The sequence below is a fragment of the Mesocricetus auratus genome, unplaced genomic scaffold (assembly GCF_017639785.1).
Source record: "Mesocricetus auratus isolate SY011 unplaced genomic scaffold, BCM_Maur_2.0 Super-Scaffold_100007, whole genome shotgun sequence".
Classification (NCBI taxonomy): domain Eukaryota; kingdom Metazoa; phylum Chordata; class Mammalia; order Rodentia; family Cricetidae; genus Mesocricetus; species Mesocricetus auratus.
The window spans coordinates 80,582,718-80,605,380 of NW_024429191.1; the positions used below are offsets into that span (position 1 = coordinate 80,582,718).

General features: G+C 48.4%; 2 protein-coding genes across 5 annotated transcripts; one reads left to right on the forward strand and one right to left on the reverse strand.

The window, feature by feature from the left end:
* Nucleotides 1-515: 515 nt before the first annotated feature.
* On the reverse strand, nucleotides 516-5,248 carry Cfap97d1 (CFAP97 domain containing 1). Its single transcript, XM_021227168.2, has 6 exons — nucleotides 5,087-5,248; nucleotides 4,405-4,475; nucleotides 4,045-4,163; nucleotides 1,867-1,990; nucleotides 1,234-1,290; nucleotides 516-658 (listed from the first exon to the last, which is right to left on the reverse strand). The coding sequence occupies exons 1-5, from the start codon at nucleotides 5,208-5,210 to the stop codon at nucleotides 1,234-1,236; spliced, it is 495 nt and encodes a 164-aa protein (XP_021082827.1). The 5' UTR covers nucleotides 5,211-5,248; the 3' UTR covers nucleotides 516-658.
* Nucleotides 5,249-5,363: 115 nt separating this feature from the next.
* Dusp3 (dual specificity phosphatase 3) lies at nucleotides 5,364-20,694 on the forward strand. Of its 4 annotated transcripts, none has more exons than XM_040749850.1 (4): nucleotides 5,364-5,468; nucleotides 7,317-7,456; nucleotides 10,183-10,409; nucleotides 16,999-20,694. In XM_040749850.1, the coding sequence occupies exons 1-4, from the start codon at nucleotides 5,409-5,411 to the stop codon at nucleotides 17,202-17,204; spliced, it is 633 nt and encodes a 210-aa protein (XP_040605784.1). In that variant the 5' UTR covers nucleotides 5,364-5,408; the 3' UTR covers nucleotides 17,205-20,694. The 4 variants fall into 4 exon arrangements, with proteins under 4 accessions (XP_040605784.1, XP_005070130.1, XP_040605785.1 ...); XM_005070073.4 differs by lacking the exon at nucleotides 5,364-5,468 and adding an exon at nucleotides 6,744-6,839; XM_040749851.1 differs by lacking the exon at nucleotides 5,364-5,468 and adding an exon at nucleotides 6,769-6,860.
* The last annotated feature ends 1,969 nt before the right edge of the window (nucleotides 20,695-22,663 follow it).

The window sequence follows — 22,663 nt, forward strand, 5'->3', positions numbered from 1 at the left end:
GAAGGCAGGAGGAGCATGAAGGTAACATTACCCTTGGCTAGTTAGCAAGTTCCAGGCCATCCATAAATGCAAATTAGTACTGAGAAGATGACTCAGTAAAGTGATTACAACACAAGCTGAGGACCCAAGTTTGGATCTTTAGCACCCACGTAAAAGCCATGTGTGGGTGGCACAGAGACAGGCAGATCCCTGGAGCTCAGTGGCCGGCTCTCCTAGCTCAGTCAGGGAGCTCCAGGTTCAGTGAGAGATGAAATCTCAAAAACAAGCGGTCAAAGGAGATACTGTCAGAATGGGTCTCCACATGCTGGACACTCTCCCTCTCTCTCCCCCCCTCTCTCTCCTCTCTCTCCCTCTCTCTCCTCTCTCTCTCCCCCTCTCTCTCCTCTCTCTCCCCCCTCTTCTCTCTCTCTCTCTCTCTCTCTCTCTCTCTCTCTCTCTCTCTCTCTCTCTCACACACACACACACACACAGGCGCATGCACAGAATACAAATAAAAGACTCATCACATCCTTCTGTTTGCCTCCCCCGTTTTGTGTGCCAAGCTTTATTGTAACACCCTAAGATGGGTCAATGTGGTCACTCAGGAGTATCTTGAGATTATAAGTGTTCAGGAAACCCAGGGTCTTCTCGGTGTTTTCCGTGGTGAGTCACCTTGTGTCTAGAGGAAGGAAGGAGAGAAGGGGAGGAGAAAGAGGCAGAGAAGGAGAAGAGGGGATATCAACAGTAGTACTGTTCTTTGGCGAGCCTGGGTATCTACTCCTTCCTTGAAGACACAGAGCCATGTCACTAATCAATCTAATAAAATGCTCAAGTGCCCATGCGTTTTACTAGTCATGAACCTTAGACCTAGCTTTCAAGCCTAGGTTTATTAAATTTTTAATTTAAACCATTAAAAATTACTGTCATAGGGGTGGAGCTCTGTCACAGCAAATACGGACATCAGAGGACAGCATTGTGGAGTGGATTGTCTCCTTCCACCGTTACATGGGGCCCTGGAGATCAAACTCAGACCATGAGGCACACATCTTTACCGGTGGAACCATCTCACCCTCCCCTGGCACAGGTCACTTCCCCTTAGACGCCCACAAAACTCTCACAAGCTGGTGACCAAAACTAGCATTTCCAGAAAAGTCAAAGAGCTCTGTGCTCCCTGAGTGGCTCTTCCTCTCCTCCCCTGAGCTGAGCCCTCATTGGCCGTTCGTGGAGCAATGCGCTATCATAAAAATGACATACCTAATCCTCTTGGGAGAGAAGATATCTTGTTGTGTTTCTGATATAGCGCCTTGAATTCTTGGGGAAAAGAAACAATCAGAAAGGTTTGTCAATGTGGGCACGTGGGTATGAGAGTTGAAATTCTAAAGCCAAGAATGGCTTAGGAAAGGTAGGGAGAGACAGCCTTTAAAACACTACTCACGGTTCCCCTGAGCTTTACTGCCTTGCTTGGTTGTTAAGACAGGGTCTCAATACTAAGCAGTCTAGGCTGTCCTCAAATGAGTCGTCCTCCTGCCTCAGCCCCTGAACCAGTTCTCCCTATTTCACCTTTAAAGAATCATTTCTAAATGGGGCCCATCAACCACACACAGGCTCACACTGACCTCCCCCATATTCATAATTCAGCTTTCCCTACGAATCTGGGGCTGGGGCGCGGGTGCTACCCAGGGTTTTCTGAAATTGGCTTGGTAGCTTTATCACCAGGATGCCTCTGGTCATTCCCCACTTGGCCTTTGTGAGCTATGCTTGCATTGCAGGATTTTCTTTGAGTGACTGCTGCAAGTCCCATGACCTAGCTGCTCAGGGATTAGCCTCCGTGCTGAGCGTAGCCTAACTTCAGGGACACCTGGAACTATGACAAGGGTGAACACGTGCCTGCCAGTCCATTTCCGATGCCCTTCGCTCATAGTGGGGTTTTCGGTCACCCAACCTCTTTAGAATGCCCTGGTTTTCCATGGTGATTCTCACTAGCTCTCGGTTCCTTGCTTCTCTGTTTAAGCTGAAAAACACAAAACCAGCATGGGTGAAGAAGAAAAGCATTTCTTCTGGAAGGGGTGAAAGAGGAGCGGAAAGCCTCAGGCAGTGCACTCTGGAAGATACATGAAGCATTTACAGGTTCATCCCCACAGCTGGCTGGAAGTCTAAATGACTCCATGTTGCATAAGACAGTTGTTTCCACTCTGGGCCTTGTCCTAAGACTCCACTAGTGGATTCTGACACTATTTTGAGGGTAGAAGATGAGGCTGCACCTCATCTTCGAATAGCACTATCCGTCCAGTGCTACCCACACATCCCAGACTGCTAATCTACTTCTCTGGGGTAGAGAGGGTCCCACCATTTATAGAGGTGAATTGGAATTGTAGGTGCACATGGGTATGTTAAAACCTTAAGAGAAACACTTAGGCCCAAGAACCAGACTGAGGAAAGGGTGTAGCTCTCTCACCCGGATCCCATAAAGAAGTTGACAACTTGTTTTAGATACTAATGGTCCCAATTGCCTGTCATCTGACCAAATATGTGGGCCAAGGGACGAGCTGAGAACCCCTGACTGTTCCAGGGGTGTCAGGACAGCTCAATTCCCTCTGTTGACACTTGAATTGTATCTGTTTTTCCTGTTCATCCATCTGGACCTGAAATCCACCTGTCCGCACATTTGTTCAACTAGACCAGGCCTGACCCTTTTGCCTCAGATGCTGGACTCAACTCTACAGCTCAACCTGACCCTGCTACCTCACTCTTCCTCCCCAAACCCCCAGCAGCCTCTCCATCTGGACTGTCTCTTCAAGACAGAGACTGGAGTCCTTGTCAGTTTCCTAGCTTTGGCCTCTCAGGCCTCTAAAATATGTGACTGACTTTCTTCGTTAAGCTTTGGTCATCATTCTGTAACCCACACATATACATGCATAAAGTGACATTTACTGTATGGGCATGTAATGTGCAATCTAAGAGTTAATATAGTAATTAAGGGAGGAATAAAAGAGCCCCTGTTTGTCTCAGCCAGGGCGATTAAAAAACAAAGTGGCAGTATTTGGCAAATTGCTGCCAACAATAGCTCAGAGCTTGTGAATTTATTATTATTTGATAAATCCAGGTGTGTGGAAAGTCACAAGTGTTCATCTATGTTGCCAAAAAATGCTCATGATCTCACGTTGTTAACGTTTCCCAAGGATTATAATGTAAAACCAGGATTGGACACTTGGTCTATATAAGCATGGAAGGCTCCCTGTGAATAAGGCATGTTGTCTGGAGTCAAGTTTTGGTGCAATCTCTCTGTTTGGGGTTGGGAAATAATGTTCTCATTTCATCTCTCTACTGCTGGAGATACCTAGCATAAAGTAATTAATTACCTAGCATGTAGTACTTAGTCAAGGGTTTTTGTGGAACTGATTGTTGGAGTGTCGTAGCACAGTTCTGGTAGGATGCTGAATTTGAATGTTTGTGGATCCTGCCTCAAATCCATATGCCTGACTGCTAACACTCAAAGTGATATATTAAGAGGTGAGGTTTGGGGGATGGGATTAGCACCCTCATAAAAAGAAGTTGGGGGAGAGAATTCCTGTCCTTTCTACCATGAGGTTCCAGTGTCAAGATAGCGGTCTCTCAAGAAAGCAAGCTGTTCCCACACCAAGGCCAATCCAGAATCCACTGGCGCCGCCTACCATCTCTGGATTCCCCAGCCTCCAGAACAAGAAACTGTTGCTTACTGTGTTGCACCTGAACCTCCACTACACATGGGCATTCTGCAAAGATATGCAAGTGTGTGTTTGGGACAAGCTCTGAAGAGAGCTAGGGGAACTCCCTTCAATGACAGCAAAGGTGAGATTTAACCCTGGAGGAAGGTTCCTGATTGTGAAGTTGTCAATCTTGGTAGCATGGTTTCTTGCTTCTCTCCATAATAACATCCTTTGAAGTGATCCTTTCTCATTCAAACCCAAAGGGAAGGTTGAGTTTCCTGAGAATGAAATGCAGAGAGAGAGAGGAAGAGAGAGAGAGAGAGAGAGAGAGAGAGAGAGAGAGAGAGAGAGAGAGAGAGAGAGAGAGAGAGAGAACTACCTTTTCGAAAGATACTCATTCCAGCAGTCCACTTTGGCAGGGCCTCGATGGGCGTTGGCGATTTTCTGACATAGTTGTTTATTTTCATATTCGATTTTGTTGATTCTCTTTTGTTCACCCTGGGAAGAAACCCCGCCGTGGTGACATAACCACTGTGTCGCCCCCACACAGTGACTTGTGTCACCTTCCTCTGGGACTTTGAGAACAAAGGGGGCGCAATGAGAGCCCTGGTGGAGTCTGGGACAGAACTTAGGGAAACTGGGGGTGAATGTTGATGAATCCTTAGTTTGGTGGGTATTTAGAAGGCTCTGGGGAATTGGGTCTTTTTAGAGCAAAGACTTTAAAAGATTCGGTAATTACCTGGAGTTTGCTCAGTTTTAAAATGTGATGTGTGTGCGCCATTGGAGGTTTGGTATCCACAGCAGGCTTCACTAGAAGACAAAGAACAGTGTTGCAGAGCAGGATCCTAACAGCTTTGGAAAACCACCAAACAACCCAGCCCCAAACACTGAACATTCCACCTTTGAATTCTAACAGAGATCTGGTCTAGCAACTTCAGTTAGGTGTAATTTTCCCATCTGACATCTCTGGAGAATTTGAACTGAGATCCAGGGCTAGAAATCCCATAAGGATGGGTAGGGAAGCAGTTCAGTCAGTAGAGTGCCAGTCACTCAGCCCACCAGAGACTCTGGGTTTGGTGTCCCCCCACCCCACTGTCTAAACCGAAATGGTGACATGCAGGACTGTAACCCCAGCATTCCAGCAGTAGAAGCAGGACAACCAGGAGTTCGAGCCCATCCTTGACTCTCAGCCAGCTCCTGCCCCACCATCTCAAAATTCAGAGACAAATTTCCTTTCGATCTAATGAAATGACATCATTTCTATCCCTCTCAGCGTTACTAGTCTAGTGGGCATTGCACTCACATTCTTTGACTTGGGCTCTACAGAGTTTAAAAGCTGAGTCTAGCACACAGATGCTGGGGTAGAAGATAAATTGCGTCACTTTCAGAACTTCAAGAGGCGATGCCCTCTGCCCACATACCTATTTGTACTCTATTCTTGTGCAGTATGTAGTGGCCAAAGTCCAGTTTCTTCCTGAAGGTTGTGCTTTGTCTGTGATTAGAGACAATAACAGGGTAGGCCAGGTAGTCCAGGGAATTGTTCATCTTCTCCTCCTAGTCTCACTTCAGAAATGAGACACCTTGACTCTGCTGCAAGGCACTTAGCTGTCCCTATGTAGGAGTGTCATAGTTGCCCAGTTATGACATCAGGGACAAGTCTCAATGGAGGAATAGGAGAAGAGCTGTCTAGCTGTTTTTGGGCACCTAAAAATTTTTAATTTTAAGTTGAGAGAAAATTTCTATATGTTGATGGGGTGTGGGATAATCCGGTACTTATATGCCCCGTGCTATGATTGGATCAGGGTAAGTAGCACCTTTCTCTCCCCACAGGCATTTACAGCTCTGTGCTGGACGTTTGGGTTTGTGCTAAGTCTTTGAAGCTCCCTGCCTGCCTGGAAAGTTGCTGTTGCAAGGCTGTGGAGGGGAAAGGAAATGTATGGTGTGAAGGTCCCTGGCTAGCACAGGCAGGCACCCAGGGAGGGAGGAATTCCAGTCCTCATCATGCTATGAGCTAAGAAGGCAGAGTCTCCTGCAAGGTTTCCCTGAAGATGTGAGACTGTAAGCTTTCCTAGGGAAGGAAACACTTAAGAGCTGAGCCAATGTTAACCGGGAGCGGTGGAGGCAGGAGGATCAAGTTCAAAGTTATCCTTGGTTATATAGAAAATTAAAAGCCAGCCTGGTCTATATGAGACCCTGTCTCAAAAACCTAAGTGTGGAAAAAACAAAACAAAACAAAAACAGAAAACAAACCTTAGTAAGTTGCAGATTTGGACTCAGGGCGTGGATTCTTGGATTCCTGGATTCCAGACACGGTCTGGATTTACCGCTTAGTAGTTAATGCCATTTTCCCAGGGCAGTGCTGAGAGCAGCTTTGATTAAAGTAAACTACCAAGTCCTTTGCTTTCGGTGGAAACTCAGGAGAGGATCAGCTACTGACACCATGTGGCCAATAGTGGAATGGCAGCTGCTCCAGGAAGATCTGTAAAGGGGGGCGTGGAGGACAATTTACCATGATACTCCCCAGAGCGCACAGCCCAGGGTGCAGACCCCGTGAGTACTCAAAACATTCACTGATGAGTGCTACTGAAATCGCTATGCCTGTTTATTCGGTGCCGGGAACTGAACCTGGGCTTTGTGCATGCTAAGTACCATAACGGTCCAGGACCTCCTCAGCCTCTTGAATGTTTCTGGAATCTTCCCAGTAATTCTTAGAAGTTAGGTATCACATATTCTGTACTGCAATGCTCGAGATTTTAGACTATTTTAATATTTATAATGAGATATTTAGGAATATCTAAACATGAAATTCATTAATGCTTCACATATACATATATCCTGAATATAATTTTCTACAGTAATTTTTAATGCACCTGTGTTTTGACTGTCATCTGTCACAGGTCAGGTGTGAGAACTTTCCATTTGCACTGTGTTTACACTCTAAAGTTACAGATTTGTAAACACTTCGGATCTCTAAAATTATACTGCTCAAACTATTATTGTGACGCCATAACCTCCTCCTCCCCTTTATTCGCCAGCAATCAGGCTAAGATTAAGTACTCCCCCGGGGTCAGCGGCCAAACCTGGCGACCTAAAGCCCCAGCTTTAAAAACTCAGTGCGGATTCATATTAAAAGAAGTGTCCCAGCATAGCGCTGACTCTTCCCTGTGACCTTGGGTAAAAGATTCATCTCCTGGGGTAGGGAATTTGTTCAGCAGGTGTGTGTTGGGAAGATGTGTTCTGACATGTGTCTGTTTGGGGTGAGGGAATGGATGCCAACGCTGCTGGTTTGCAGCCAGAAGGGTTCATAGCAAACCCCAAGGGTCCCCGTCATCCCAAAGAACTACGGCAGGTGTACCCCAGGGGTCGGGTTCAGTAAGGAAGTGGCCGCGCACCTTGGCCTTAGCCAGGATGAGAGAGAGGACCGGAGACACGGGAGCGACGACATCTCGGTCAGGGACGTGCCCCAGGGTCCTACGACGCGTGGGCCGGCCGCGCGTGTCCTCTGCGCAGCGCATCGCAACGCCGCGTGGCGCCCGCAGCTTCTAGAACCCGGCGGGCCCGCCTCCGGGGCGGGACGGGGCGGTTTTGTTGGGCAGCCCCGCCCCGCTGACCCGGCTTCTCCCCCTGGCTCGCTCCTGCCCCGGCGTGCAGGGCCCCGCCGCCACCATGTCCGGCCCTTTCGAGCTCTCGGTGCAAGATCTCAACGACCTGCTCTCAGACGGCAGCGGCTGCTACAGCCTCCCGAGCCAGCCCTGCAACGAGGTCATCCCAAGGGTCTACGTGGGCAACGCGTGAGTCTCCGGGAGGGCCGACTCCGTAGCCGCTCCCCGGGCGCCCCGCCCACTCGGGGGCTGGAGTGGGGTCCAGGGGCGTGGATAGGGGCGGGGGGGACATGGGCGCGGTCGCCGACCTGCGAGCAAGAGCGGGGAGCTGGGGACAGGGCTGGAGTCGACACCCACTCCCCGCGCGTGAAGTGAGGAGCCGGACCCCGCATGCCCTGAGACCCGAAACTGCCCGACCTTGCCCCGGGCCACCACTGGCTCTGGCTTCCGCTTAGGCGGGGTCGAGGCTACCACGTTCTCTTAACAGGTGGCTGGGCTGTCTCTTGGCCGCGCATCATGTGACAGCTGCCTAGTTCTGCAGTGAGGTCACCGTGGAATGTCTGCCTTCGTTGCCATGGCAACGGAATGACGTTACAATCCGGGTGTGGAGCTTTTGCTGTCCGTGTCAGGAAATCCAAATACCCTAAAATACTCTAAAAGAGGAAGTAGCTGAGCCTTGATTTTCCTGGCTTCTTCAGATAGGGCTTGACTTGGATGGGATAGATCAAAATGTTAAACTCTATAGAAGACCTGAGTCATCTGAAAATGCCTCCGTCAGGAAATGTGTATATTATTGATCTCTTATGCGTTCTCCTAAAAAAAAATTTTTAGTCGTACTATTACTAAGAATTTCTCAGCAGTGGGAGAGAATCAGTGTTAACGCTGAAAGAAAGGCTGGCGTGACCCACGTTGGGAGACCCATTTATCAAAGTCCTAAGCTCTGTGGGTCCAGTTGAAGGACTGCATTTCAGAACCGATAACAAGCTCTCCTCTCGTTTTCACACAATAGGAAGTGGCGACCTGGGGTGGTTGAGGGGTTGTGCGGACTTTTCATTGTCTTACACGCACGTTTCTTGTCCTGAACCTAGGACCTGCTGCTTAACCTACCGTGGACCCAGAGGGGGTTCACATGGCAGGTCCCAGACACTTGGGGGCAGGTTGCATGCATTGCCTCCCTCATTTCCATACGGAGCACCTAGTGTGTGTAACACACCACGTGATGTTCACTCGCAATAGCGGTGGTAACCATAACGGTGTATTTCTTGACCGTTGGATCCGCATTAGGAAAAGGAGATATATAGACACGGTGTTCTTTATTCTGCCAGCACTGCTGTGCAGTTTTGCTCAGTATCCTGAATGGGTCAGTCTTGAGGCTCAGCCACTGCAAAGTCCTAGGGGACCCCTCCCACCCCTCCCTACCCCAACTACCCAAGTTGCCAGGAGCCTGCTTCCTGGCGACAGTTGGTTGCAATGGTCTATAGCAGCTTCTCTAGGCTGGTGGCAGCCATCGAGTGATGGCTGCTATGGAAAACACATTCTTTGCCCTCTATGCAAATCTGACCTTGATGTAGGGGTTGCTCAACCAGGAGGGTCAACTGCTTACCTAGTGCCGAGAATTTGGGCGTCCTCACCCACCAGGGGCTCCTAGACTGAAGGGCTTCAGCCACATCCTCTCGTGGTGGTGAGAGAGTCTGTGTAAGCTGAGTTTCCCATCTCTGGGTTTGATAGGTGGTGTGGGTGTGAGGGCCAGAGGGAGGTAGGAGGCAGAGCATGGCTGAATGTCTGGAGAAAGCTTGCCTCGCAGCTGTGACTCAGCAGCCCGTGTGAGCACATGTGCATCCCCTGCCTGTCCTGCCCTGCGGAGTTTCAGCTCTGTTCACTGGGGACAGTCCTGTCCTCTCTTTCCAGCTGCCATAACAGGCAGCTAGGACCATGTGGGAGACACTGATTTGTGAAGTACAAACTCCTATTTAAATTGGGACATTGTGAGAGGGAGTGAAAGATGCCATTCAGTCAAGACACCTTCTAACTCCCATCGGTTTTTTTGGGGGGGGGAGTGGCTACTTGCTCCTAAGTACTAAGACATTCCAGAGAGCCCCAGAAATGTCACTAAGAGTATGGCAGGATCGATCCTTCAGGGAACCTGACATGCGACAGTTTCATTCTTCACTCATTCACCATGTATTTATTCAATACCGTGTGTCAGGCACTATAGCAGATACTTTGGGGACAGACCACTCAAGGAACTCAGACTGGAGCTCTGGGCAGATAAGCAAGACCCTGCCATGGGATAGAAACACCACAGCCCCCTTTAACACCCAAGACTACCCCCAAGTTGGCATTGTTATCCCCGTTTAACAGAAAGAAAAACTGAGGCATAGATAGGCTAAGTGGCTTCCTTAAGGTTGCCTGGCTGGTAAATGGCAGGGCTGGGTTCAGACCCAGGCACTCTGACTCCAGGGTCTGTATTTCTTTTGTTTTGTTGTTTGAATCTGGGTCTTACTGTGTAAATTCAGGCTAGCCTCAAACTCATGATACTTCTCCCATGGCCTCTTGAGTGCTAGAATTACAGCCATGTGCCTTACTGTATATCTTGGCTATACCATCACCACAATATAGGAGCTGTGATGGGACACACACTGGAAAGAGCTGGGGAAACACCACAGGGGGCTCTGCAAGAGGAGAGGCGATGCCTTCACGGAGGCAGCAGAGGGAACAGTGTGGGCATGGAACCACAAGTCTATTTGGGGAAGCTGCTGGTAACTGGATATGGCTGGGTGAGGGCAGCAGTCATGAGACGAGGCAGGAGAAGCCACAGGGGACAGTGGGCACAGTCTCCTTGCTCTTCATCTCTTGCCTCATCTCTTCCTTACCCAAGGCTGCCTCTTCATTTTCTGCCACTGCCTCCCATCTAGGTCTGTGGCTCAGGACATCTCCCAGCTGCAAAAATTAGGCATCACCCACGTCCTGAATGCTGCCGAGGGCAGGTCCTTCATGCACGTCAACACCAATGCCAACTTTTACAAGGATTCCGGCATCATCTACTTGGGCATCAAGGCCAATGATACGCAGGAGTTCAACCTCAGCGCCTACTTTGAAAAGGCCGCAGACTTCATCGACCAGGCCTTGGCTTACAGCAATGGTGAGGAACTTAAAGCCAGGACCCGTGGGAGGTGGGTTTGGCGTGGGCTGATCTAGAAAGCACACCTCTACAGGTCTTCCTCTGGACATTCTGTTGCTTCCTGTCCCTGTGGTGATGACTGAGGACTTTAAGAGTCTCTCTGCCTGGCAGCTCAAGCGACCCCACTACACAAGCGGTTCCTCTCTTTCCCACAGTGGCAGCAGCCAGGGGCTTTGCCTTTAGTTTGACTTGGGCAGAGGGTGGTTCCCAACCACCTGCTCCTTGCCCCCAACTCAGACACCTGTGATAATGGCAAAGGGTTACTAATGCCCAGGATGCAAAGTCTCGAAGTGAAGTAACCCTGGGGCTGGTTGATTCAGAGGTGCAGCACATCTGGTCACCACAGCTTATATTAGCTACATTTATATGAACATGACCAGAATAAGTGAGAGAACAGCTTGAAGGAGGAAAGACTTTTATTTTATGCTGTCAGGGGGTTTCGGTCTGTGGGGAGCCGGTCCTATGTGCATGGATAAAATGTCAGGACAGTGGAAGTGTGTGAGAGAGGAGGCTCTTTACCTCACAGCAGACAGGACACATAGTGGGGAAGTGATTGTGGGTCAGCCCTCTGGGACCTGCTTCCTCCAAAGATGCCCCACCTGAGAAAGTTTCCAGAAACATTCCGAAATAGTGCCACCAACTGTGAGCTTATGGGGACCATTGCATAGAGTTTATGTATCCCATAGACAAAGGATAATATTTCAGACATAGGCAGTGCAGCAATTAGGCATCAATGCCTCTTTCCTTTAAATTTAGTGCGCCCATTTGTGTATATGCGTGTGCGTGCATGCATGAGTATGAGTGCATGAATATGTATATATGTGCATAAGTGCTTGTACATGTGTATGTCTCTGTGTGTATGCATGTGTACATGTTTGCATGTGGAAGCCAAAGGTGATACTGAACATGGTGTTCAATTGGTCTCCACCTTAGAGACAGGATCTCTCCCTGATCCTGGAGCTCACTGACTTATCTAGAGACAGGATCTCTCTCTGATCCTGGAGCTCACTGACTTATCTAGGCTGCTGGCCAGTGAGCTCCAGGGTTCCACTTTTCTTTAACTCCCTAGGCCTGGGACAGCAGATGCATGCTGCTGGCTGTGATTTTATGTGGGTGCTAGGAATCTGAACCTAGCATAAAGACTGTGCCAAATCCCCAGCCTGTTTCTTTCCTTCTGAGAGGAAGTGAACTATTTTCCAGAATTCTCCTAGTGACCATGACCGGCTGAGGGTCTGCACCCTGGAAATCCCAGGTTAAGTCTTCCTGCCACTTAGTCCCTGCAGCTGCAGACAAAAAGTGGGCCTGCAGGAGGACTGCCTGGTGGTTAGACACAACATTAGAAGATAAGTCCTAGCAGGCCACAGGGCAGAGCAGCAGGGCAGACTGACTTTCTGGGCTCTTCCCCTCACATCTTCCCTCTGTAGGGAAGAGGTGACTCATTGCAGATATGATTGGCCTTATTTGGGTTACATAGATGCTTCCTGGGCCAGCAGCTTCCCTGTCCAAGTGATTCTCAAAGACAGATCCCTACCCACTGATGCCCAGCACATATTCTGGGCTGGCAGAAGTTCTGTTGACTGGGAAAACTTCAGACTTTAAGGCCAGGGCCTTAATGTTCCCTCATGGTCCCTGTCACACTGACCCCAGTGCCCTTCCCCTCCAGCTGTTCTGTGTTTCTCACTCTGGATAGATGGAGTGACCAGTTAGTTAGCGGAGTGGGCACTGCCATTCTCACATGGCAGCAGTTGGTCATACATAAAGGGAAATCTGGAGTGTTCTCCTTCATTTCCTATTTCTAGACAACAGGGAATGTACACAGGCTTGTTCTGACCTCTCGCTTTGGTATGGGTAGACTGAATCTTTGGCCTGGGATATTTTCTGCCTGTTTCTCCCCATTCCCTGGCAAACTCCGCCTTATACCTTACCACTGGGCATAGGGTCCTGTCTTTTGTAAAGCCTGCCCCCAGATTGGTTCATGGGGACCAGTGGTGTCCCTGGTCTTGCTCCAGCAATTGATATAGCAATGGGTACATTCTACAGTGGGTTCACTGTTTAGGAATTGTTGAACAAGCAGAATACATCCCAGGACTTTGGTGCCTTATAGATACTACCAAATGAATACTTATACTACCAAATGATACTTGTACTACCAAATGGATAATTATACTATCAAATGGGTACTTATAATACCAAATGGATACTTATTCTACCAAATTGATACTTACACTACTAAATGGATACTTATTCTACCAATTGGATACTTACACTACTAAATGGATACTTATACTACCAAATGGATACTTATACTACTAAATGGATACTTATTCTACCAAATGGATACTTACACTACTAAATGGATACTTATACTACCAAAAGGATACTTATTCTACCAAATGGATACTAATACTACCAAATGGATACTAATACTACTAAGTGGATACTTATTCTACCAAATGGATACTGGGCTCAAACCACTTTCGGGAACTTGGGGGAACAGGAATCTATTGCTAAGAAAGCCAGGAGTTGGAAACTGGGGGAGGTATTTCAGCAGATAAAGCACTTGATGCCCAACCACGAAGACCAGAGTTTGGATTTCCAGAACACACAGAAAGTCTGGGCAATGTAGTTATCTGTTTGTAATCCCAGCACTCAGGAGTCAGGTACAGGGAATCCTCAGAGCAAGCTTGTTAGCCAGACTAGCAATTCTGGGCTCTGTGAGAGGTCCTGCCTCAATGTATAAGAGGGAATAAATAATCGAAGAAGACACCAGATGTCAACCTTGAGCTCCACCTGCACACACACATATGTGCACTTGGGCACATATGTGCCTCACACATATGTGAACAGGTATACACACTCAGGCATATAACACATAGTTTGAGAGAGAGAGCGCACACTAGAGCTCACAGGAAAGTATGAAGAAGCACACACGTGCACACGCACGCACAGGCACACAGGCACATATATGCCAGGGAGTGGGGAAGGAGCCTGGGTGTGTGTAGAAGAGGGAGCAATCACTTGTTTCTGCGAGCATCTAAAGAGGCTGTGTGAAGGAGGTGTTGTGTGGGCTGGGCCTGGAGCATGGTAGATTCTGTGCCCTGGATGTAACTGAGTATGCGCTCAGTAGGAAGTAGGTGGTGGCTGTCCTGCGACCAGCCACACTGAGGACTTTAGGTAACAGCAGGGGGGGGGGGAGGGGGCTCCCATCTCCTGATGGAGGAGGATCTAGGGAAATAGAGGAGCATTTTGGGGTAGGGTGATGGGTGCAGAGGAGATGCTGTTAGTTCTGGGTCCCCAGTTTCCTTCCAAATAATGCCTGTGAAGAGTGTAGGTGGTGGCCATTCACTCACCTAGCAACAGAGGATGCCTGGGGATGCTGGAAATGGTAGAGCATCCAAATCCAGCCCCACATCCCTTGCTTTGGAAGAATGAACCCTTCAGAAGGAGAGCGGATCTGTATGTGGCCAGCAGAGTCACAGGTGCTTGGGGCCCCTGGGGGACTCCAGTACTGGTGATGTTTATTGAGTGCTCTTGTGTGCCAGGCACTAGCCTGGGGCTTTGTCTCTGTCTCTGTCTTGCTTTGTTTTTGAGACAGAGTCTTGCTATGTATCCGGATGATCTTAAAACTCACCCCCCCAGGGGTGGGGGTGGCAATAGGCCTCATAAGCCACACTTCAGAGACTAGATCCCACCCTGTGAAGGATGACAAATCAGAGTAGTGTTTCCAGAAGATTGTCTAGCTTCCCGGTGGAGTGTGGATTGGCAGTGAGTGGTGAGGGTAGACGGTGAACTCCATCTGTAGGAGGAGAGGCTGCGGAGGCACAAGTGAGAGATGTCAAGCCTGCAAGTCAAGTTCTGTGTGGGGAGCAGGCGGCCGAAGAGAGAGGCTGGACTTCTGCCCTCCTGCAGTGTGATGGGACTTTGGTGACAATGACCTTTGGCCCGTCTGTTCCCCCCCTCACCCCCATCATTGCTTTCCTTGCCCTGAGGAATTCTGAGTTTACATTCCACTGGTGACAAAGGAATGAAGCAGACTGAGACAGAAGACAGGAGTGTGGCAATGGGAATGGCTTATAGTCTGCAGGAAGTAGGCAGGGAAGGGTGGGTGCTGTAGGCTGAGGGCAAGGTGGAATGCAGGGAAAGAGGAGAGCAGGGGATGACAGGACAATTTGGGGGAGTCACAAGAGGGTGTGTGTGTGTGTGTGTGTGTGTGTGTGTGTGGTTTGTATTTGCATTGGAAATCCATTCTTTAAAAAAAAACATTTCTTTTTATGTGCATGTGTGTGTTCCTGCATGAGTTTCTCTGTACACATGTGTAGGAGCCCTCAGAGGCAGAAGAGGGCGTCTTATCCCCTGGGACTGGAGTTCCAGGTGGATGTGGACTGGGAACCAAACCCAGGACCTATGCAAGAGCAGGAAGTGCTGTTAACTGCTGAGCCATCTCTCCAGCTCTGAAATCTATTCTTTTAAAATGTGCCTTGCAGAGACAGAATTGGCATTCAGTGAAGTATACTATGTATTTAATGTGGCAGTCAGTAAAAGTTTGATGCAAGCAAAGCTATTGAGCTGTCACTACAGCCAAGATGGTGAATGTGCCCGTCACCCCCGCGTTTTTCATGATCTCTGCAGCATCTCCTGTCCCTTCCACCTTCCCTTCTCAATCACCCTTGGTCTGCTTTCTGTCACCAGAGACCAGTGTGCCTTTCACAGACTTATGTCAACAGAGTTACACAGCATGCACTCTTTTTTGTTCTGGTCTCTTTCATTATGAATATTTGAGTTTCATCTATACTATTATATGCACCTGTAGTACGTTCTTTTTTAAACATGCTTTATTTTTATTTGTGTGTGTATGTGTGTGTGTGTGTGTGTGTGTGTGTGTGCGCGCTTGCCCCATGTGTGCAGGGACCTATGGAGGCCAGAAGAAGTCATGAACTCCCTTGGAGCTGGAGTTACAGGGGGCTATGAGCTGCCCGGTATGGGTGTTGGGAATCAGACTCTGATCTGAAGCAAGTGCTTTTGACTGCTGAGCCATTTCTCCCAGTGCCCTTTGTAAGTGTTACATTGTATGGATACACACAGCATGTCTTGTTTATCTAATTGTGGATGTTGTTTTGTTCTAAAACAGAGTAAAGCTCTATAGCCCAAGCTGGCCTCAGACTCGCCATCCTCCTGCCTCAGCCTCCTGAGTGCTAGGATTACAGGCATATGGCACCATACCTGGTTTCATGTTTTGCTCTTGACTGAAGCATAAAATTCGTTTGATGTCACAAAATAAGCAGCTCACAAGTGACAGATATCCGTGTACCAACCCTCAAATGAAGAGCTAAAACACAAGCGGCACCACAGAAAGCCTGCTCCATGCTCCCTCTCATCTTGGTGCCCACCCGTCCTCCCAGGTTACCACTGTTTAGACTTCTGAGAGTGTGACTTAGTTGGGTCTCTTTTCTGTCCTGTGGAGCCCTACTACATTTCTGTGCTCCATTCATGCTCTTCCTGGTGAGTTGCATATTACTCCATGTTTTTGTATTTATTTAGTGAGTGTGTGCATACGTGTATGTGTGTGTATGCATGTGTGTGTGTATGCGTGTGTGTGTGTGTGTGCGCGCGCACACACATGCCACAGTGTATGGGTGGACATCAGAGTACAATGTGCAAGGGTCCCAGGGATTGAACTTAGGTCCTCAGGCTTAGCAATAAATGCCTTTACCTAATGAGCCATCTCCTAATCTTTGTCTTTTTGAGCCAGGGTCTCATTCTGTAGCCTAAGCTGGCTTTGAACTTCTAGCTCCTGCCTTAGCTTCTTAGCATATTGGAATTACAGATGTTTACCACCACATCTGACTAGATCGTTAATTCTTTGTTATTTCTCTCTCTCTCTCTCTCTCTCTCTCTCTCTCTCTCTCTCTCTCTCTCTCTCTCTCTCATACACACACACACACACACACACACACACACATATGGGGGTGAAAGGATGACTATGTACTGGGCATGAAGTCAGTCAGAGAACAACTTCTAGAAAGTTCTCTCTACCATGTAGATTCCAGGATTTGAACTCAAGTCATTAGCTTTGCATGAAGTTCCTCTACCCACTGAGCCTTCTTACTGGCCCTACTGAGATCATTAATTCTTTTTAAAAAAGACTTCTTATTTACCCATTCTGCTGTTGGGAATTTTCTCCTGGGGCCACTATACATAGTACTTCTAAGACACAGAAGATGTAAGAACACCCAGGTCCCTGTCTTTCAGTGAAGGTATATGGGGTGCCACTGCTGGGCAGTTGGGCGCACAGGTGTGCACCTTGAGTAGGTGGTGCCAGTTTTCCCGTGGTGGGAGCCTCTTCATACCCTGCCCTCCCTAGTGATAGAGAAGATTACCAACTGCTGCACGTCTGCCTCGGATCAACTTTTGATCTTTCGTTCTTATTATTTTGACTATTCAGGGTGAGACAGTGGCATGGCGATACACTCTCTACTTGTTGTATGGAAGAATTGCAGTGTTATGGTGAGTCTGGACTTCTCCGGTTACCGCATCTCCCTGTTTCTTGCAGGCCGGGTGCTTGTCCACTGCCGTGAGGGGTACAGCCGCTCCCCAACACTAGTCATTGCCTACCTCATGATGCGGCAGAAGATGGACGTCAAGTCTGCTTTGAGCATCGTGAGGCAGAATCGTGAGATCGGCCCCAATGACGGTTTCCTGGCCCAACTCTGCCAGCTCAATGACAGACTAGCCAAGGAAGGCAAGGTGAAACTCTAGGGTGCCCACCGCCTCTCCTGCAGAGGTCTGATTGGGAGACCCTGGCTGCCATGCTTAGGAAACACAGTGTACCCTGCTCCCTGTGTCACAAGGCATTTGCCCATATGTCTGTCCCATTGCGGCCCTGGGTCACTCCACCCTTAGGGAGCTTATGAAGATGAAGAAGCTTGCTGAGGAGGCCTCTCTTGCTCCTTGGCTCTCCTTCCCTGTAGTTTATGTCCTTTCCCTGAGGTGGGGGCTCAGGGAGGAAGCCTGTGGCATAGATACATCTCAGTGACCCAGGGCAGGAGGCCTGTGAGGGTGCAAGGGCCTGAGCCACTCACAGGCTCTCCTCTGACCCCCTCCCCCACCTGGGTTCCCCCGAGTGGCCTAGCACAGTGACCCCGGTACAGGATCTGTGCACACACAGGTTCTGCTCTCCCCGCATCTGTCACTGGTCCTCATAACCCGCCACACCCTCTTAGAGGTATGACAAGAGTTCTGAAGCAGCCTAGAGATGGGTTATTAGTGGCTGAAGTTCCCCAAAGAGGCTGCGTTTCAATTATTTCCTTAGAATTAAAGACGCTATACAGGGGCCCTTGGGTTGACAAATCCGTTTTTCCTAGAGGGCTTTCCCAACTCTTTGGAATGTTTAAAGTGTGCCTCTTTGGGGATCTTCTGTTCCATACCTGCTGCTTCAATGCCTTCCCTGTGAACGGCTCTACTCCTTTGCCTGTTAGAACAGCAATGCCTTGGGCAGGGTTTTACTTCTATTTTTTTTAAGAGTACAGGGTATTGAGGTCCAGCCTATTAAGAACAAACAAACAAACAACAACAAAAAAACCCAACCCACCATTTGGAGAATTGCAATGGTTTTATCCTGAATTATAGTGTGGGTGAGCCCAAGCCATCATATTAACTGCTTACCATCCTGGTTGCTATTCTAAGAATAGAGAAGGAAGATGGCCAATTACAGCTCATGCTCGTGGGTGTGTGCACGGGTGTCAAGTGGGGAGGGGCTGTCCCCTCGGGGACGGGAGAGAAATGAAGGGTCCCTGTGCTCACCCTGCCCATTTACGGGTGGTTCTGATGGTTCCATGGTGTCTCTGTGCAGGAGCCCTGGAGTGACTCGCTGGGCTTAGAAATGACACTTGATGTACTATCCCAATTGACCTCTCCTTTATTGGAGAGAGAGCAAACAAAGAAATGACCTTTTAAAGGACTTTGTAAAGATGGTTTGGAAATGTGCTGGGCCTCGTGTGTGTACACATCTGCCAGAGACTGGACATAGTCTTCTTGGGACTTTATGTTCTTGTTATTCAGGGTGTATCCAGGGTCACACAGAGCAGAGTGGTGGCACTGGGCCATCACCCCAGCACCTAGCACATAGGCATCTCATAAGAACCTGTTTTTATGAGAACTGGAGCTGCTTGAGTGCCCAGTGTATACAGAGTGTTGCTGTAGGGCACCTGGATCCCAGCAGCCTGCATGTAAGATGACTTGCCGGAGTCTGCAAAGAAATCTTACTTGGAGAGAAAGAAATATCAGGGAACTTCTATTGAATGTTTCAAGTTCAGCTTTAAGTGGAGAACTCAGCAATGTTGACAGCGAGGGTGAGGAATGCGCCTTTTCCAGAGCTGCTGAGCACCTGGCAAGAGCCTGGAGAAGCAGGTGCATCTCAGGGCCTCACTCCCGGGGTTAAGGCCTCTGATCACAGCGGGGGCAGAGCTGTGCAGCCTGGATGGTCATTGTCCCCTACTCTGTGCGACCACAGCACCCCTGGACACGTGCGACTGTCATCTTTTTTCTTCCAGAATGAAACGGCCATAGCCAAACTGTCCCTCGCTCCGTAATTTTCAAGTGGCTCTCTTGCTTCTTCTGATTTGCATTTCATAATAACCCCGTAAAGTTGGCAGAGCTTACCTGTGTGTTGTTATGAAAGAAAACAAACAAAAGCAAAAAACCATCTGGGATAGCAGGGCATGGTAGCCCATGTCTACAGTCCCATTTCATGGGAGGCAGAGGTTGCAGGGTCACTGCAAGTTCAAAGCCAGTGTGGTCTCCACGTTGAGACTACAATAGCAAGATCCTGTTTTTAAAAACCAAAAAATTCAGGATAATTAAGGGTCACCCAGGTCTCTAAAGCTAAGTGGAAGTAGTTTGAGCCCTGCTGCTTAAGGAAGCTGGGCTGTTCTTGCCTTTAATGCCTCGGAGACCAGCTCCCAGCGATGTCCAAGCGCCCTGCACGTCTTTGAGTCATCCCCAGAGAAAGAAGAAGGTGGATCCCCAATAAGTTAGGACATAGCTGGTCTTGGTCCAGGTGACACATGGTGACATGTGACGATGAACTCTGCTCCTGGAAGAGATTGTGTTCCCCTCCTCCTGCCTCATTGGGCGAGGACCCCACAGGACAGCCCCTGCCTTTACTCACTAGACCCTCCTGGAGGCCTTTGTGGGAAAATGAGGAAAAGGGGCCTTTGGAAGATTCCTGCCTTTCCTTTGGGGCTATTTGCTGAAAGTTTGGGGTCTCTCGATTGGCTTTACCCCATGTTTGGAAGACTAGCTCCTATTCAGTTTGCATAGCCGTGTGTTGTGGAAGGGCTGCCACATGCACGCCCGCAAGTCAGGGCCATTCCTGGATGGTGTTCTGTCCCTGGAAAGTGATGGAATAAGGAACTCAGGATGTCCCTCCTTCTTCCCCAGACCTGATCACTTTCTTCGACTCATAAAAATCCAGTTAAAATTAAAATGTAAAATGGTTTCTTTCCTTCTCAACCTTCAGCAGGCTGACTGCCTTTCCAGAGGCAGGCTGCTTCCCCCGCCATGCTGTTATCTCGAGAGCACAGGCCAAAACTTACCAAATGAGGGAACTCTTTTGGCCCACACTAAGGCTCTTTAGGGCTCCAACACGGGAGGTTAAGAATCCCCCCAGTTGGCCTTTTGCCTGCTCGCGCACGCGTGTGCGCGCACACACACACACACCCCTGGGAAATGGGCATGAGTAATAATGTTGTGACCAGCAGGCGGCGCGGTTGAGAAGGCTGGTTCAGCCTTTCCAGCCACAAGTTCACACAAAGACGCTCGTAGTATTAAGATGCTCAATGCTTTAATCAAAATAAGCACTGATCTTAAATGCAAAGATAAGAGCTTTCCTCATGGAACATTTTCTTTTTCATTAAAGTGGCATCAGGCGGTCCTTCCAGATCAAGATTCTAATCTGATCTTAGAGGGAGTCTCAGGGTAGAGAAGACTGATGAAAGTTTGTGTTGCTCTTACCTCTTCCAACTGTTAGGGTAACTTGTAAAGGAGTGACTTATTGGACAGGAAATGTTCAGGGGAAGGGGATGGTGGGATGGCGCAGAGAACTGTCACCTACCTAACATGGGCAAGGCCCTGCCTGGGTTCCATTCCTGCCATTGGGGGGAAAAGGAAAATTTAATGTCTATTGCATCACCAGTGTTAACACACTATAAAACTGTAACCAAAATAAATGTCTTACCTTAACAAGGAAGTCTGTTTTGTGTGTTTCTTCTTGTAGGTTTAGGTTTTTTTGTGTTTGCGTTTTCTAACTTCTGTGGTGGTGCTATTGTTGTTTTTGAGGTAGGATCTCATGTAGCCCAGCCTGGTCCCCAAGGTCCATCTGTAGCTAAGGCTGGTCTTGAATTCCTGATTCTCTGTCCTCTGCCTCCAAATGCTAGGATTAAGGGCACATGCCACCATACCGGTACAGTCTTTTTCTAGCATTTAAAAATACTCCTCTGGGGGGCTTGGAGAGATGGCTTCAGGGAAGAGTTCACACTGCTCTTGTAGCTCTCCAGCCACTTCTAGCTACAGGTCCAGAAGATCTGGCACCTCTGGCCTCCACAGGCATCTGCACTTACAAGCACATGCCCATATACAGATGTACACATGATTAAAAATAAAATAAAATCTTTTTTAAAAACTTAGCCATCGGAGGCTCCAACCTGAGAAGCTGGCACACTGTGTAAGTCCAGCTGATGGTGCTCTGGCTGGCACAGCACCCATGGGGACAGAAAAGAACTCTGTGTGTGCTAGGAGTTGGGATGGGAGGAGAGGAGTAAGTAGGGAACACAGGGAACTTGGGCAGCAAAAAATTCTTGTAGGGCACTAATGAAGGATAGATGCCCACCATTGTACCTGTATACTGGATAACTCCAGAGAATTATGTTGAGTGAAAAAAGACAATGTCATGCATTGGTTGCATTTGAATAACATTTCTTAGTTGAAAAACTGGAAGTCGAGGTTAGGTTGGTGTCTGCCATGAGTTGGGTCTGGAAGAGGGAGGGTAACGGAGGCAAGTAGACATCCCTATAAAAGTGACAGAGCGGGCTATGGTGACATGTATCTGGGATCTCGACACCTGGGAAATGGATCTGGAGTTCAAGGTTAGCCTCAGCTAGCCTGTGGTACTTGAGACTCTGTTTCAAAAGAAATAATGAAAGGACACCAGGGCAGAACCTTGGGGCCACAGAGCTGTTGTTCATCCTAATTGTGGTAGATAGGAAAATCACATGTGATAAAAAGTAAATATATGAGTCAGGCTGGAGAGATGGCTCAGCCGTTAAGAACACCGGCTGCACTTCTAGAGGTCCTGAGTTCGATTCCCAACAACCACATGGTGTCTCACAAGCATCTATAGTGGAATCTGATTCCCTCTTCTGGCATGCAGGCATACATGCAGATAGAACACTCATACCTAAAATAATAAAATTTTTAGAAAGAAGTAAATACATGATCATATGCCACAGTCGGTGCACACGTGTAAATCGGGGCGGGTGGGAGTAAGATTGGTGCACTGTGTGTCCTGGTTGTGGTGCTGTGCTGGCACCTTTGGTGAGCTGTTACCACTGAGGGAACTGGGTAGAGAAGACATAAAAATCCCTCTGAATTATTTCAAGTACTTGCCAACTTACAGTTACCTCAGAATTTGAAAGAGTAATTAAGAAAAGCTATCCAGGTGTGGTGGTGTGCACCTGTCACTACAGCCCTTGGAAGGCTGAAATGGGAGGACCATGAATTTGAAGGTAGCCTGAGTTATACAACAAGGCCATCTCAAAAACAAAGCAAGACCCCAAACAAGCTAAACACCAAACCCATTACACAATACAAGAATGTTTACAGCAGTCTTGCTGAGAACGAGAGGTCAGAAATACCCTTTAGTACTCAGGAGGCAGAGGCAGGTGGATCTCTGTGAGTTCCAAGCCAGCTTCCTCTACAAAGTGAGATCCAGGACATCCAGGGCTACATGGAGAAACCCTGTCTTGAAAAACAGAAAAAGAGAAAGAAATGAAGAAAGGGAGGAAAGAAGAAACACCCTATACTTCAGTCAAGAGGGATCGACAGAGACCCGAGGTTTCGCTCTTGAGAAATGGTAAGGTTTTTGTGTAGAGTAAATACACCCATAACTGACTTAACCTCAAGGGGAAAAAACAAGGCAGGCACCACAGCAGGTTCTCAGA